The sequence below is a fragment of the Lissotriton vulgaris genome, unplaced genomic scaffold (assembly GCF_964263255.1).
Source record: "Lissotriton vulgaris unplaced genomic scaffold, aLisVul1.2 SCAFFOLD_4834, whole genome shotgun sequence".
NCBI lineage: Eukaryota > Metazoa > Chordata > Amphibia > Caudata > Salamandridae > Lissotriton > Lissotriton vulgaris.
This window is the reverse complement of record NW_028245643.1, coordinates 29,255-44,357: the sequence shown is the minus strand read 5'-3', so window position 1 is coordinate 44,357 and position 15,103 is coordinate 29,255. Positions and strand designations below refer to the sequence as shown.

The 15,103-nt window shown below is 51.1% G+C and overlaps 1 protein-coding gene across 1 annotated transcript; it reads right to left on the bottom strand.

Moving 5' to 3' along the window:
* Window positions 1–357: 357 nt before the first annotated feature.
* Window positions 358–3,130, bottom strand: LOC147666327 (uncharacterized). The gene has a single exon (XM_086949129.1). It carries the CDS (start codon window positions 2,924–2,926, stop codon window positions 1,901–1,903), a length of 1,026 nt encoding a protein of 341 aa, XP_086805255.1. The 5' UTR covers window positions 2,927–3,130; the 3' UTR covers window positions 358–1,900.
* Window positions 3,131–15,103: the final 11,973 nt, after the last annotated feature.

Sequence of the window (15,103 nt, the reverse complement as noted above, 5' to 3'; positions counted from 1 at the left end):
GCCTGCAAGCTGAAAAGGGAAGACACAGTTCTTCTGTGCAGCAGCTTTAAGAAGGCCAGTGATCCCCAAAAGCCCACATCTGGAATTAGCTACAGACGCTGATCTGACTCGAGGTACAGAAGCCCTGCATCTGCAGCGCATAATACCAAAACAAATTCATGAACACTTAGTTCGACTGATGCAGGGCGCCCAGCCTCGAACCCGCGCCACTACCCACGCGGCTCCATTATGAAACTTTTTAAACCTTTTAAACTGACTTCTCTCATAATTTTTTCAACATTTTAATCAAATCCTTATCCATTTTTCTCCAGAATTCTAACGAGTTGCACAATAGGTATTCAGAACTTCCATGTTTTATTCACGTTGTAATGTTCAAAAATGGTGACAATCCATGATAGATTGTTCCTCAAATTGTGACATCATACATGTCATACCCAATGCATTTCGAGAACAATCTCTTCTTCAGGGGTCACTGTAAAACATTAGGAAAGAACGTCCCATCAGAAGTAGCATAGTTTAATCCAAACTCCCCCTGGTTTAAAACCCCTTTTTGCATTAATACTGGCCGACAAACAAGTGCTGCCACTCTCAGGCAAAATATATGCAATAAAATATATAACTACAGATGCTTCCTGAACCTTTACTCTCTGCCAAAACAAACATACCGCTTTGTTCATTGAATGTGATCATTTTAACCCTTCCTAGTGCATGTGCACAACAAAAGTCTCCCACCGCCAAATCTGCCGAACGTGCCCCTCCGTTCACATCTTTCTTAGAAATGCCTGGCCCCACCCCACACCTCTGAACGTCAGGATAATTAATGCCTCATGAACCCAGCCCTTTTCCAACAGTCAGAAAATAAAAAAATAAGGAACCATGAAGTCTGCGAGCCACGAATAAATGACTCCAAATAACACCAAATGAATAACTCACCCACCCGCACGAAAGTGAAAAATGCAGACCTCGCCTCACTTACAAAAATAAAAGAGTGAATTTATAAGTGAATGTCCATGTAAAACATGATTTAATGCACCAAGGGTTGCCAACGTTCATCATTTGATCAAGCTCTTCCTAGAAGTTCGAATACCAAAGTCCAGTACTTAATTTGTGCCGGTGCTCAGCACCGGCATTTAATTGCCAGCACCGGGGCTTATGACTGTCTGCCACATGAGAGTGGTGTCGGATGTATGTCAGTACAACGCAATCTTTTAGATCGCGGTACTTGACATCGCGGGCATTACAACGCAAGTCGTTACAACGACTTGCGTTGGAGGGCGCGGATTTTGGAATATTATAATTTTATATTCCAAAACCAGTCCACGTAACAGTAGGGAAGGTGTTGGAATATAAAATTACAACATTCCTTGTCCAACAGCGCCATCCAGCGCAAGTCGTAGTAACAACTTGTGTTGTAATGGCATCGTTGTAAAGGTACTGCGGTGTAAACACCGCATTGTAAACGATGCTCCCCGTGGTGTCTGCCAATTTAGGTACGAGCACAACAACTTCTCTTTATTATTTCAATTTACATTTCCAATTATTAGCATTTGCCTCCAAAGCCATTCTTATAGCTTTGGGGGTCTGTAATAGTATGAATTGTTACACTTTTAAGAGTGTGATGATTAGTAGTGAATTTGTGCGGTCATTGGCAGTGCTGCAAAGTCCAAGATGTCGGGATCCACCGCCTCTTAACTCTTCAACTACACGTGTGGCGCGGGTTCGAGGCCGTACACTCCGCATCAGCTGAACAAAGTGTTCATCGGTGCGTCCTTGTATTATTCAAGGCGCACGGGCAGAGCGCGACACCGGTGCCGAACATTGCAGTTGAAAGCTTGGTGTATAGCATAAGGATTAACAGGGTGTGCATGCGCCCATCAATGCATATCTACAGGCGCATGAATCAAAAATCAGGCCTGACTTCCATGATGCAGGCACCGACCTCCCTTTTGGGCAGTTTCCATGCTTCATCATAACAATCTATCACATGCATCCAGCTGCTCTGTTTGCTCAGTAACTTTTCCATCTCTCCTGGGCGCTGTGACCCCTTGGCGAGCTCGTCGGGAGTGTAAAGGATGATCTGGTAGCACACTCTGTTCTCCTCCGTGGTGTTGAAGCTCCCCGGGGCGCTCACACTCTCCGCGCCGAGGATGGCCCTCAGTTTGTCCCTGCCGCCCTGTAGAGCTTTCTTGTCCTTCGGGTTCTTCTTCAGTTCGATGTAAAACCCGAGTTTAGTCCGTCTGTCACCGATGGCCAGGTCCACGCGCTGCCCCCGCGTGGCAGCGGACGCGTCTACTTCCGGGTCAGGATCACCCTTTGTTTTGGTGCCCTTAGACCCATGCACTTCCGGGTCAGAACTATTTCCGCCTCCGCCCAGTTGCATTACTGGCTTAGGGGCTCCGCGGGGCTCTTTATTGGCTCCTGTGAACTGTGCCAGGTACCCGCGCCGGACCCGGAGGCGGTCCCAGTGCCGGCCCTGCAGGAGGCCCATGATCTCAGCGAAGAGGCTCTGGCTCAGGCTCCAGTCGTCGGTGACGAAGGCCGCCAGCTTCTCCTCGCGCAGGTCCACCTTCTGCATGATGCACACCACCTGCTCGTGGTTCGAGTAGTTAATCGATCTCTTGGCCAGGGCCTGCAGCACGCCGGGGGGCAGCTGGTCACAGCCGCAGGTCTCCGAGAGCAGGCGGGCCACCTTCTGGGGGTCTCGGGGGGCCGCCGAGCTGTAGAATCTGTTTATCAACTGATCAGCGCAGCGCTGCACCCCGTCACAGTCTGACTCTTTGTCCTTCTCCGTGGGACTCTCCTCCGTGGGCAGATCCTCCTCCCGCAGGCGCCGTAGCAGCCGCTCGCAGGCCTCCTCCAGGACCCTCCTCATATACACCCGGGCGCCGTGGTGGTGGGCCGGCATCAGGGGGGTCGCTGCAGCCATCCCGTGGCTCCCCCTGTCCCAGTCCGCAGAGAGAGGCGCTTTCAGCTGAGCAGGAAGCCTGAGGAATGAGAGAAGCTCTGCCTCAGCAGGCTCAGCCCGCAGGCAGAGGCAGGAGGCAGGCTCAGCCCACAGGCAGAGGCAGGAGGCAGGCTCAGCCCGCAGACAGAGGCAGGAGGCAGGCTCAGCCCACAGGCAGAGGCAGGAGGCAGGCTCAGCCCGCAGACAGAGGCAGGGGGCAGGCTCAGTCCACAGGCAGAGGCAGGAGGCAAGCTCAGTCCGCAGGCAGAGGCAGGAGGCAGGCTCACTCCGCAGGCAGAGGCAGGGGGCAGGCTCAGACCGCAGACAGAGGCAGGAGGCAGGCTCAGTTTGCAGGCAGAGGCAGGAGGCAGGCTCAGCCCGCAGACAGAGGCAGGAGGCAGGCTCACAGACAGAGGCAGGAGGCAGGCTCAGTCTGCAGGCAGAGGCAGGAGGCAGGCTCAGCCCGCAGACAGAGGCAGGAGGCAGGCTCAGTCCGCAGGCAGAGGCAGGAGGCAGGCTCAGCCCGCAGACAGAGGCAGGAGGCAGGCTCAGTCCGCAGGCAGAGGCAGGAGGCAGGCTCAGCCCGCAGACAGAGGCAGGAGGCAGGCTCACAGACAGAGGCAGGAGGCAAGCTCAGTCCGCAGGCAGAGGCAGGAGGCAGGCTCAGCCCGCAGACAGAGGCAGGAGGCAGGCTCAGTCTGCAGGGAGAGGCAGGAGGCAGGCTCAGTCTGCAGGGAGAGGCAGGAGGCACTCTCACAGGCAGAGGCAGGAGGCAGGCTCAGTCCCCAGGCAGAGGCAGGAGGCAGGCTCTGTCCACAGAGGCGTCTTCAGCCGAGCAGGAAACCCGAGGAGTGCGAGCAGCTCTGCTCCCTGGGCTCTGACCCAGGCTGGGCGTATCGGCAGATGCGGGGTGGGGCATGGTTTATCCGGCCTGTACTTGAACAGCTTGTTTTTTAAAGGGCCCCTCACCGGTGACTCGCCCTCAAGCATCCAGTTGCTTCTGGCTTCACTCCCGCCTCCGGAGGTCACGTGACTCATACAACGCCAAGAGCTCAAACTTTCGCAAATGGGAGACCTATTGAATTGCAAATGCTTTTTTTTCTATTGTATTTCCTATTGTTAATCCTTCCAGTGTCTGTAAAGTGTGAATAATAACATATTTAGTGAGCTTTTCTGAGATGCTTTGTTTCAATCATCCAAATAGAGGTGGATGAGGCAACAAATAACAGGTAGAGCCGAGACGGATCCGAGCCACGGGTCCGGCTTCACTCTGTTTCCCAAACTGTGGGTCCCCACCCCTTTGTTTGTGGTGAGATGATTTTTGGTTGCCACAAAAGTCTGTCCTTTTTTACTCCGAATGAGTACACAGCATACAATCAGAGGGGCCTAACCACAGGGGGCTAGTCTGATTGCCTGAAAGCAGCAATTCAGAATAACCTCCTGAGAAGGCTGTGCTGGGACCCTTCTGATTGGCTTGTAAGAAGTTGTTCACCCTAGCACGGTCCTTGCTCGACCTCTCACAGCTTGTGATTGGAGGGATGGGCAGGTAGTCCCAGAGCAGTTCATGGATTACCATAGGATACTTTTAGTTGTTCACTGTTTTATTTTGGCACAGAGAAGAGTAAACCTGAAAAGGCAGACTTGGCTGTGAATTCAATTAAGCTGACCTAAGAAAATGAACCCAGTCTTACCAGCGAGGACTTCAAGATATGTTTAGGTTTCTCCAGGACAATTTCACGATCACTTCTTTACATGTTTTCTATGATCATCACATTTACTGTCACAGCTTAATAGCATGGGCTTGTTAGATTAGAACCATTAATAACACCATTGCGCTCCTTTTAATCCTGCCTCCTTTTGTCTTTCATTTTGATCTTTGTCCCTCCAATCAAGTCATTCTGTGGACGGCAGATGTTAAACTGTAAGTGCAGGGGTTAGCACCACCAATGCAGGGTTTGTGTTGACAAAGTCAGTGTGTATGACTGCTCAGGATACTGTGGTTGAGTGTAAGTAAGCCTCCAAGTGGTTGTGTGAGTGGTTACATGGGTGCTGCAGCTAAGTGGTGGTGTGATTTAGGGATGCTTTAGTGGGTGACTGGTCTTGTGGTGGTGATTTGTGTATGCAGCTACTGTGGTTCTATCAAATGATGTGAGGGGCCACAAACCTTTGAGGGAATAAAGAGACAATGTTTTGTGGGGCTCTGGGACCTTTGGAGTGGCTCTCGAATGAAACTTCAGAGAGGTCTGAGACCTGCGGAGGTGCTGATGTAAGTGCAGGGTAGCTGTGGTTCAAATGGGCTGAGAATGATTATATGATCTACGTAGAAGGTAAGAACTTTTGGGCGGTCAGTGATGCTCTGAGTGACTGCGGGTGACTCGTGCAACGGGGTTACGCCACAATGAATAGTGCCGTGAGTGTGGTGTAGAAGGGGTGGTGTGTGTGAGAAGTTGGCCTGATATGCAGTGCTCACTATTCTAGTGATCACTATGTATCAGTCCAAACAACCCTTATTGATGATTGGTTGTAAGTCAACCTTATAGACCAGCTATCCTAGTAGCGTGGATACGAGCAGTCTTCGGGCTAAACTCTAGAGGGCGTGTTAAGCCAGCTGTTATACCATCACATATACCCCTTGAACACCAAGTGAAAGGACACCACACAAGTGTTATGAAAATAAACAGTGTATTTATTTAGATCACAACAACCCTGGACTCTTTATGAGGACAGGGTACTAAGCACACAACAAAACTCTTACGAAAATACTTTAAGTTGCGCAATTTACACAAATGCCCGAGGGGCACGAAAAACCATATACTCTAAAAGTGGAATGCGAAATTACTAGCAGGTAAGTACTAATCTCATAGGGTTTGGAATCGCTAGGACTGGACTACTGAACCTTCAGATTACTAGCAGGAGGCCTAGGGGACTCGGGTGCAGAGCGTGTACTCTCACGCGGGATGCGGGACAAAGTCTATGGAAGCTAGATTTTGTAAAGTTAGTGTTATCGGACGAATCCGACTAGGTAGAGCTGAAACGAAAAAGGATCTGGACCTTTGGATAGCAAAGCTATGCTGGAGCACCGAAATGCTGAGTTTACCTAGCCCAGGGGCTGCGGATGCATAGATCTGGAAAGACGTCGGGAATCCTCGTTGCAGTCTATGGAGCCTGAAAGAAGAAGTTGCTGGCAGGCGACCAGTGAAGATAGTTCGATGGATCCAAGCCTGGATCGAAGATGGAGGACACCTGTAAGCAGAGGAGACCAAGTTCTGAATCACTAGCCAGTGATTAGATGGGCACCAGGATGGCACCGGATGGAGTCACCTCGACCAGGTGAGTGGGCGACGCTGGGCTCTGCAGTCTCACGGACCAGGAGGCGTTGTCGGTGACCAGGATGGAGGTGCGAGCTGTCCCACGATGGTATCTGCTATCGACATCGCTGGACCCAGGATTGGGGCAACAAGTCTTGGCAAATACAAGCCCACGCAGTGGACTTAAAATGGCATCTGGAGTGGACCAGGAGGGTCCGGGGTGCTCCTCTCTTGGAAGGGAGCAAGGGCCAGTCTGGAGCAACCCGACCAGCTGTTGAAGTGTCGTCGTTCGTCGTCAAGAGGGCCACAAGCCAGCAGGCAAGTAGCCGGACAACGCGGTGAGCAGCAAAAAGCAGAAGGGCCCCACGCCGATCGTGGAGACGCTGGGAGGCTGGACTTCGGTGCTGGAGCTGCTCAGGGTTGGGGCTTCTCGGACCCCAAAGCACTCACTCGAGGATCCCTCGGCGGTCGTGCTGGATAAGCGTCGTGCAGTCATGAAGATGGCCGGTCCCTCGAGGTCTCGTCGCACCCACGGTTCTCAGCTTAGCTGTAAATGTAGGTAGAGGTCAGAGGTGCCAGGGAAGCCGGGTCTTGTTGTGCTAGTCAGTCGGATTCCGGAGGAAGGACGTGCAGCAAACCGCAGTGTTCTTAGATGGTGCCTGCGGATGCAGGGTGACTACTCCTTAGTCACAAGGGAGAAATCTTGAGAAGAAGTCGAGAGTTCCTTTCGTAGAAAGTAGTTTCAGGATTCAAAGATGATCTAATTTGGAAGGGTTCCCGCTCCTGCCTTTATCCTAAAGAAAGGGGTGGGTACGCGACTAGGTCCTGCCCTAGGGGTGGGACCAGGAAGGGGGGTGGTTACACCCCTCTCCCCTGCCGGACTTTCCCCAGCTCAGGGGCTGGTGTGCCCCTGGAACTGGTTCAAGCCGGCCTATGCATAGTGAGCACCGGGGTGCCACTTGCAGTCACCTTCCTGTAAAGCCCTGCCTACCCAGGATACACAAAACCCTGTTTGGGATGGTGCTAGCACCGCCCCTGACAGGAAACCCTTTGTCCAAGCTCCCCTCGCTGGAAGGACTCCCAGCTGCAGGGGGTCAGACTTGTGTCTGTGGTGGCATCATCCATTTTGTGATGCTGAGGCTCGAGTTAACTTTAACCGGGGTTCACAGTTACATACATGTCGTGTCCCTCTAGAAGGGTGGAATGCTAACCCTGTCACCAGAATTGGCGAGGGGTTAGTATCCCAATTCGTATGACACCTTACTCGACATGTTTTGATAAAGCGATACCAAAGTTGACAAATAACCGCAAGGATTATAATGCACTTAAGAGTATATGGTACGTGTTATCATAGAACAGCTATTAGGACTTGGTTCCGCAAGCTGCAGACGGGCTCAGCTCATGCCAGAGCACCATCTCACATAATTCCAAGCACTCTGCCTTCAGGATTGTCAAGGCCTGCCATAGGAGTGACTTATAGGAATCTATGTGTCTATTTTAGGGTTAGATATAGGAATACTATATCTACAGCAAGGGGTGATTACACCACCTTGCCCCAGCTGTTGTGCAGCCAGTTGTGTCAGATTTAGATAGCCAGCCAGGGGTGGCATAATACATGCTGCAGCCCCTGGTAGGCCCTGAGTACACCTATGCCCTGAGTTACAGGGTCTGAGAAGGTGGCCCAGTACCAATTAGATATGTACCTAAGGTACATGGAATCCATTTTACAGAGAGAGCAGTGGGCCTGGGGTCCTGAATAGCAGGGTCCCAGGTCAACTAAGTCAGAAAACCAGCAAAACACCAGGCAAAAAGTTGGGGGTAACCATAGTCAGGTATTTACCTTCCTACAGTGTGTGCTGTTAATGGTTGCAGGAATGTAGAAAAGGAAGTGGCAGCTGAGTGTAGAGCATTGCAGGGCTGGTGTAAGAGGACATGGGGTGGACCAGCAATGCTGGGCATGAGGTATTAGTCATGCTCTGAAGGACTTTATCAAGAAATGAGTGGTGTGGGCTGCAAGTGCTGTGAAGCAGTGAATGAGTGTTGGAAGTGGCAGAGTTCTGAGTGATGCAGTCTGGGATGTGAAAGAAAGGTTGCCAGTGGCTTGGTCATGCTGTGAAAGGCAGGTTAGGGTTACGCATAGATATGGGTGAGACATGACTAGATGTCTCATGCGAATGATTACATGAGTGAGCGGTGTGTAATATAGCGGAGATGAATGAATGGTGGGGCCAAGTTGGGCAGTCTGCAAGTGGCGGCAGCTCATTGCTGGTGTGAGTGAAGGGTGTAGTTGCGGCTCGTGTTGCTGATCTGTGGTGGGGCTGACGGGTGTTGCTGACCAGCTGAGAATGAATGATGCATGCAGTTGAAGGTGAGTGATTTGATTAAAAGGTGTTTACAGCTGTTCCAATTGAGGTTTCAATTAATTGATATCAAGAGTTATTCTGAGGAGGGGTGTAGGTGCTGACTGGGAAATGACAGAGTGAGCGGCTAAAGCAGGGGTGTGTAGTGAAAGTGATTTTGTGACTGGTGATAGATTGTAATTTTCCTGCTAATGATGTTGTACATATGTTAGCCTAATGTGTCATAAATTAATATGCAGTTACAGCCTATTATTCATGTGCTGCAACCCACTGAGCTATTTTTCTTTATATGCAAGCTTCATTTGGATAGAACTGTTTCTGTAATGGTTAAGCTTTTGTCTTATTTTTGCCTTCCAAGTTAGAAGACTTGCTGTAGTACATTGCCTTCTATCTGTTAGGGTCCCATTGTTGATAATTTTGTATACTTTCTTATAATAATAAGAAGCTTGCCTATGACAGGCAGATTTCTAATGCTGACATTTGCTCTGCAGCACAATGTCTCATGGTACAGTTTTCCCCCCTCCCTTATAAGCAGAAAGTCCCTGTTTCAGCATTTCTTTCCTCAGAGCTTCGGCTCTGTGGCCTTGAGGGGAAGATAACAGTGTTGCCTTCGCAGGTGCAGATGCCCAATGTATGAGCTAATTGTTCTCCCTCTGCTGAGCCCAGTACTTTTCCAGTCTGGGCGTGTTTTCACGCTGCCATGCTCTGATATGTTGTATTGCTGTGAGGAGAGTCCTCAGTCCTCTCAATGCACTCTCTGGGGTGTAGAACTGACAGGGCCCATCTGCAGATGAATATTATTTGAATAAATATGTGTCTAACTCTTCTCCACTGCCTGGTTGGATTATTTAATTGTTAGTGATACATGAGTGAGGTAAGTCGCTCAGGTGGATTTGAGCCACACTTATCAGATGGCGCCCGGAACAGGGACCCCGCGATAAAGATCTTTCTCACCCGTAAGGGGGTAGCAGAAGACCGGGGACCCGCTGGTCGGCACGGTGGGCCCGGGTACCCATCTGATGCCGAGCTTGGTTCTCGCAGCGCTGCCCCACCCTGCTGATCGGGAGAGGTCCCGGTTCGGATCTTACGCCGGGGTCCAGAAGGCAGGACCTGGAGCTGACCGTGTTGGTCCCAGCAGCCAGCAGCCGGCGGTGGAGAACAGTGGATGTCGGGTTCCGCGAACAGGAGGTGAGTGGTCCGACTGGTTATTGAAGGAGCTAGGGTGCTCCAGGGACTAGTGTGTCCCCAGTGGTTAAGAGACCGGTGTGTCTCTAGTGGTAAAGGAGCCGGTGCGCTCCTGGGGCTAGTGTGCTCCGGGGAACTCAGAGTGCGAGTGGTGCTCTGACAGACTTAATGGAGGTTGGGAGGACATTTGTTTTTGGTCATCCGACCGGGTGGTACTGTGGTGGAGGCGTGGCTCATTGCGGGTGGGCTCCGGAACTCACCCCGAACCCCTCGGGTGGCGGTTCGGCGGGAGTGGGTCCTGGGTCCCCTGTGGTAAAGTGCGCAGCGATCCTTAGTGCCACCCGGGTGGCAGATGTGTTCTCCATCCTCAGAACAGTTAGTGTACTGTTCGGTCTGCGGTAGGGTCCAGGTTCCCCAGGACTTGGTCGACGGGCCTTGTCCCATTATGGTAACACGTGTTTGGCAGGGACTTAATGCATAGGATGTATGTGCGTGGGCGAATGTAAGTGGCTGTGTGTGGAGATAGTTGCTTGGTCTTTTGTGTCCGGGTATGTGTGGGTTCCTTGGCGGTATCTGATTGAGTGAGTTTGGTGGTGTTTGATTGAGGGTGCAAGATGCCGCGTTTCAGTAAGTTGCAATGTTTTAGGTGTTGCTGCAGTTCAACTGATGTCAGATTGGCCGAGAGCCAACCCGCTCCTGTAAAAGACTCTTTTAATTCTAAGATGTATGTGAATATAGATTTATCCTGATTTTGTTTAATATTCGCTATGTACAGCTGTCAGAGAATGTTTAATTCCTAAGGTTGTGGCAGAGAGAGGTTCAGATCCACACCAACCCGAACACCACCCTCAGAGGCACCCTGATCTACCGACCCCCTGGACCACGCACACAATTCAGCGAGGACATCGCCGACCTCGTCAGCCCACATGCCCTCCCCTCCGCTGACTACATCCTCCTGGGAGACCTCAACTTCCATCTGGAGAACAACAACGACCGCAACACCAGCACCCTGCTCGACAACCTCGCCAACCTGGGACTCAAGCAACTGGTGTCCACCCCCACCCACCTCGCCGGACACACACTCGACGCTGTCTTCTCATCCAGCAAGGACATCGACTTCAGCCACGCCACAGAGCTTCAATGGACGGACCACAGCTGCGTCCACTTCACCTTCAAGAAAACAACGACCCACCACCACCAGCAACAGGCCGCCCGCAGAAGCTGGAACAAGATCACAGCAGACCAGCTCGCCACCTCCCTGAGCCAGCACCCTCCTGCCAGCTCAGCGAACCCCAGCCAGGCCGCCGACAACCTCACGAAGTGGATCAGCAACTGCGCGGACGAACTCGCCCCACTGAAGACCCCGCCCAGCAGACCCGGCAGCAAGAAAGCCCCATGGTTCACCGACGAACTCAAGAGCTCCAAGAAGAACTGCCAAGCCCTCGAGAAAGTCTGGAGAAGGGAACCAACACCGGACAACAGGACCTCCTTCAAACTTGCCACCCGGAAACACCACCAGCTGATCCGCGCCGCCAAGAAAACAGCATTCAAGGACCGGTTGGACAACAACGCACACAACTGCAAGGAACTCTTCAACATCGTGAAAGAGCTTTCCAACCCCAGCGCAGGAAACAACGACATCACCCCATCGCAAGACCTCTGCAACTCCCTCGCTTCATACTTCCACAACAAGATCGCGGACATACACAACAGCTTCAACAACCAACCAACGCACACCATGACCGAACAACCACCCCCCACCACCACCCTCCACGCCTGGACCCCGATCAGCACCGAAGACACCATCCGCACGATGAACTCCATCCACTCCGGATCACCGACCGACCCCTGCCCTCACCACGTCTTCAACAAGGCCGACGCTATCATCGCACCCCACCTGCGAGACATCATCAACACATCCTTCGACACCGCCACCTTCCCTGAGAGCTGGAAACACGCCAAACTCAGCGCTCTACTCAAGAAACCAACAGCGGACCCCACCGACCTCAAGAATTACCGCCCCATCTCGCTCCTCCCGTTTCCAGCCAAAGTCATCGAGAAAACCGTCAACAAGCAGATGGCCGCTTTCCTCGAGACGAACGGATCCCTCGACCCCTCACAGTCCGGCTTCCGAGCCACCACAGCACCGAGACCGCCCTCATCGCCGCCACCGATGACATCCAAGCCCTGATGGACAACGGAGAAACAGCGGCCCTCATCCTCCTAGACCTCTCCGCGGCATTCGACACGGTCTGCCACCGCACCCTAGTACGGCGCCTCAGCAACGTCGGAATCCAGGACAAGGCGCTGGAATGGATCATCTCCTTCCTCGACGGAAGAACACAGAGAGTCCGCCTACCACCGTACAAGTCAGAGGCCACCGAAGTCATCTGCGGCGTCCCCCAAGGATCATCTCTGAGCCCCACCCTCTTCAACGTCTACATGAGCCCCCTCGCGGCCATCGTACGCAAACACAACCTCAGCATAATCTCCTACGCCGACGACACCCAGCTGATCCTCTCCCTGACCAACGACCCCGCCGCCGCCAGAGCCAACCTACACGAAGGGATGAAAGAGGTAGCCGAGTGGATGACGACCAGCCGCCTGAAACTGAACTCGGACAAGACGGAGGTCCTCATCCTGGGCTCCTCTCCCTCCGCCTGGGACGACTCCTGGTGGCCTCCCGCCCTGGGCACCGCACCCAAACCGACAGACCATGCACGAAACCTGGGCTTCACCCTGGACTCCTCCCTCTCCATGACCAGGCAAGTCAACAACGTCTCCTCGGCATGCTTCAACATCCTACGCATGCTACGGAAGATCTTCTGGTGGATCCCCACCGAGACCAGGAAGACCGTCACCCAGGCCCTCGTCACCAGCCGACTGGACTACGGCAACGCCCTCTACGCCGGTACCACCGCCAAGCTCCAGAAGAGACTCCAGCGGATCCAGAACGCCTCAGCCAGACTCATCCTCGACATCCCACGAACCAGCCACATCTTCGGACATCTGAGAGACCTTCACTGGCTCCCCGTCAACAAAAGAATCACCTTCCGCCTCCTCACCCACGCACACAAAGCCCTACACGACCAAGGCCCGAGCTACCTCAACAGCCGAGTCAACTTCTACGCTCCCAAACGCCACCTCCGATCAGCCAACCACGCCCTCGCCGCCGTCCCCCGCATCCGAAGAGCGACTACAGGAGGAAGGTCCTTCTCCTACCTGGCCGCCAAGACCTGGAACTCCCTCCCTCCCGACCTGCGCCTGACCCAAGACCACCTCTCCTTCAGGAAGAAGCTGAAGACCTGGCTGTTCGAGCAGTAGCGGCTCCCCCCCCCCCCCCCCCCCCCCAGCGCCTTGAGACCCTACGGGTATGTAGCGCGCTTTATAAGTGTCACTGATTGATTGATTGATTGAGCAAAGACAGATATGAGGACTTATGATAGCCTAGAATATGGACAGATCAACAGTTTAGTTTTAAAAGAAGACAAAATGTGTATATTTGAAAGGTGCAAGGCGTTCCTATTTAAATGTGCTTGTATGGGCTCAGGGGCAATGTGAGCAGTGATTAAGAGGATTCGGTATGTATTTCATGTAATATGATTTGGTTATAATTGATCCGGTTTGAGAGCAGTCTGTGGGTTGCCTTTTGTTTGTGTAAATGTTTGTTTGAATGAAGTGAGTGCATCTTTTTGCATGAGTTAATTGTCTTAATTGTCTGGTCCTTGTGAGCTACCTGAGATGGTTGCGCCTGGCTATCAGTGTGTTTTTTTTTTATGTAGTGTAAAAGTGCATGCAGGGCTGTGCTCTATGAAAAAAAAAATGTTGGTTTCTTTCATCCCCTTAATTTGTGAACAGTAGAAGATGAAGAAAAGAATGAGGATTTGATTACCAGTAATTAGAATGTATATTAATAGAAATGTAGAAAGTGTGTAAAGTTAGGAGGAAGAGAAATGTATTTTTTAAAATATGGCATGTCGGAAAAGTTAGGAAAGGCTTCTTGGCTTTGTCAGCGCCTGAAAGACGAGCACAGACTGCGAAGCAGATTTGGCCTTGGTGCTGAATGCCAGGGGGGGCTAGGAAGGCTGGCGAGCAGCCTAGAATTCTTAGCTCTTGGAAGATGGTCGGGTGGAGTGTGAGATGCATTTTTCTGAACGACAAAGGGAGACTTTGAAAAAGAATTTGGGACTCTGGGCTAGGAAGATTTACTATGGCAGTGTGTGAATTCTATTCCGTTCTGGAAGGGTTAAATAGAAAAATGAAGAATGTGAGCAAGGCTCTTGTGGAGATTTAGACGAGCAGAGCAGCGGTGACCTTGTGTGATAACAGCATTCCAATGGGTTCGCAGAGCACAGACAGAAGATTATGGGGGGGCTAGGAGGCCCAGCTATTGGCACGGACAGGCAGAGATACACAGATGGAGCCATGTGAATTGTGAATTTAGAGCAAGTCTGCATAACTATTAGTGCAAAATGCTGGTTCAGACTAAAGTATGAAGGAGTTGTTCAGAACACATGTGATTTAGTATCAGGAACAAACTTATGAATAATTTTCAACAGGTTATTTCATTTGGACAAGTCTGAAAAAAGAAGGATTGTCTTGAAAAAAAATAATTTACCAGATATTTTGTTTCAGTGTTGGTCCATGTCATGGTATACAGGTTTTCTATTTGAATAAATACTGAGTAGGGGGGGTCTCTCATGGGCATACTGATTAGTGTTTTTGCTAGTGGATCCCTAGTGGAGAGAACTGATCATGTGAGGGTAGGTATCTATTATTGATTGTGTTGCTCATAAAAATGGTCTGGTGGGAATGTATATATGCATGTATATATTGGATTTGTATAAAAGTCTTTGTATGCAGTTTGTCCATAGGACACCATTGCAGTGGGCACAGTGCCCCACCCGAGTAGAGGTCCAGAGTGTGTTTGTGCAAATGTCAAAATGTTAACATGACCCATTTAGAGCTGTTATTTTATACAGAAGTAAGGTGTCTGTGCAGAACAAGGGTTTGGTATATTTAATAAGAAGAATAAGAGTCTTGCGCATGGACCGTAAATTTATATCTTTTTTTCTTTTTGATGCTGCCTTAGATGTAATTATAACTTAGTCATGTGATTTTCAATACTGCTACATGCTTTGTTCTTTTGGCTGGCCATTGGGGATTCGTCCTGCCTAAGACAACACAGCCGAATAGGTTTCTTTTTTTACATTGAAAGGATGTGAGGGTGTGAATGAGCTCTGAGAATGGATTTAAGGTGAGTATTTATACAGGGTATTTTTTACTAAGTGGTTGCTTTTTTGGTC

Bases quoted from the DNA above. Each gene is read 5' to 3' on its own strand.
- LOC147666327 (XM_086949129.1), bottom strand. From the start codon at position 2,926: ATGGCTGCAGCGACCCCCCTGATGCCGGCCCACCACCACGGCGCCCGG.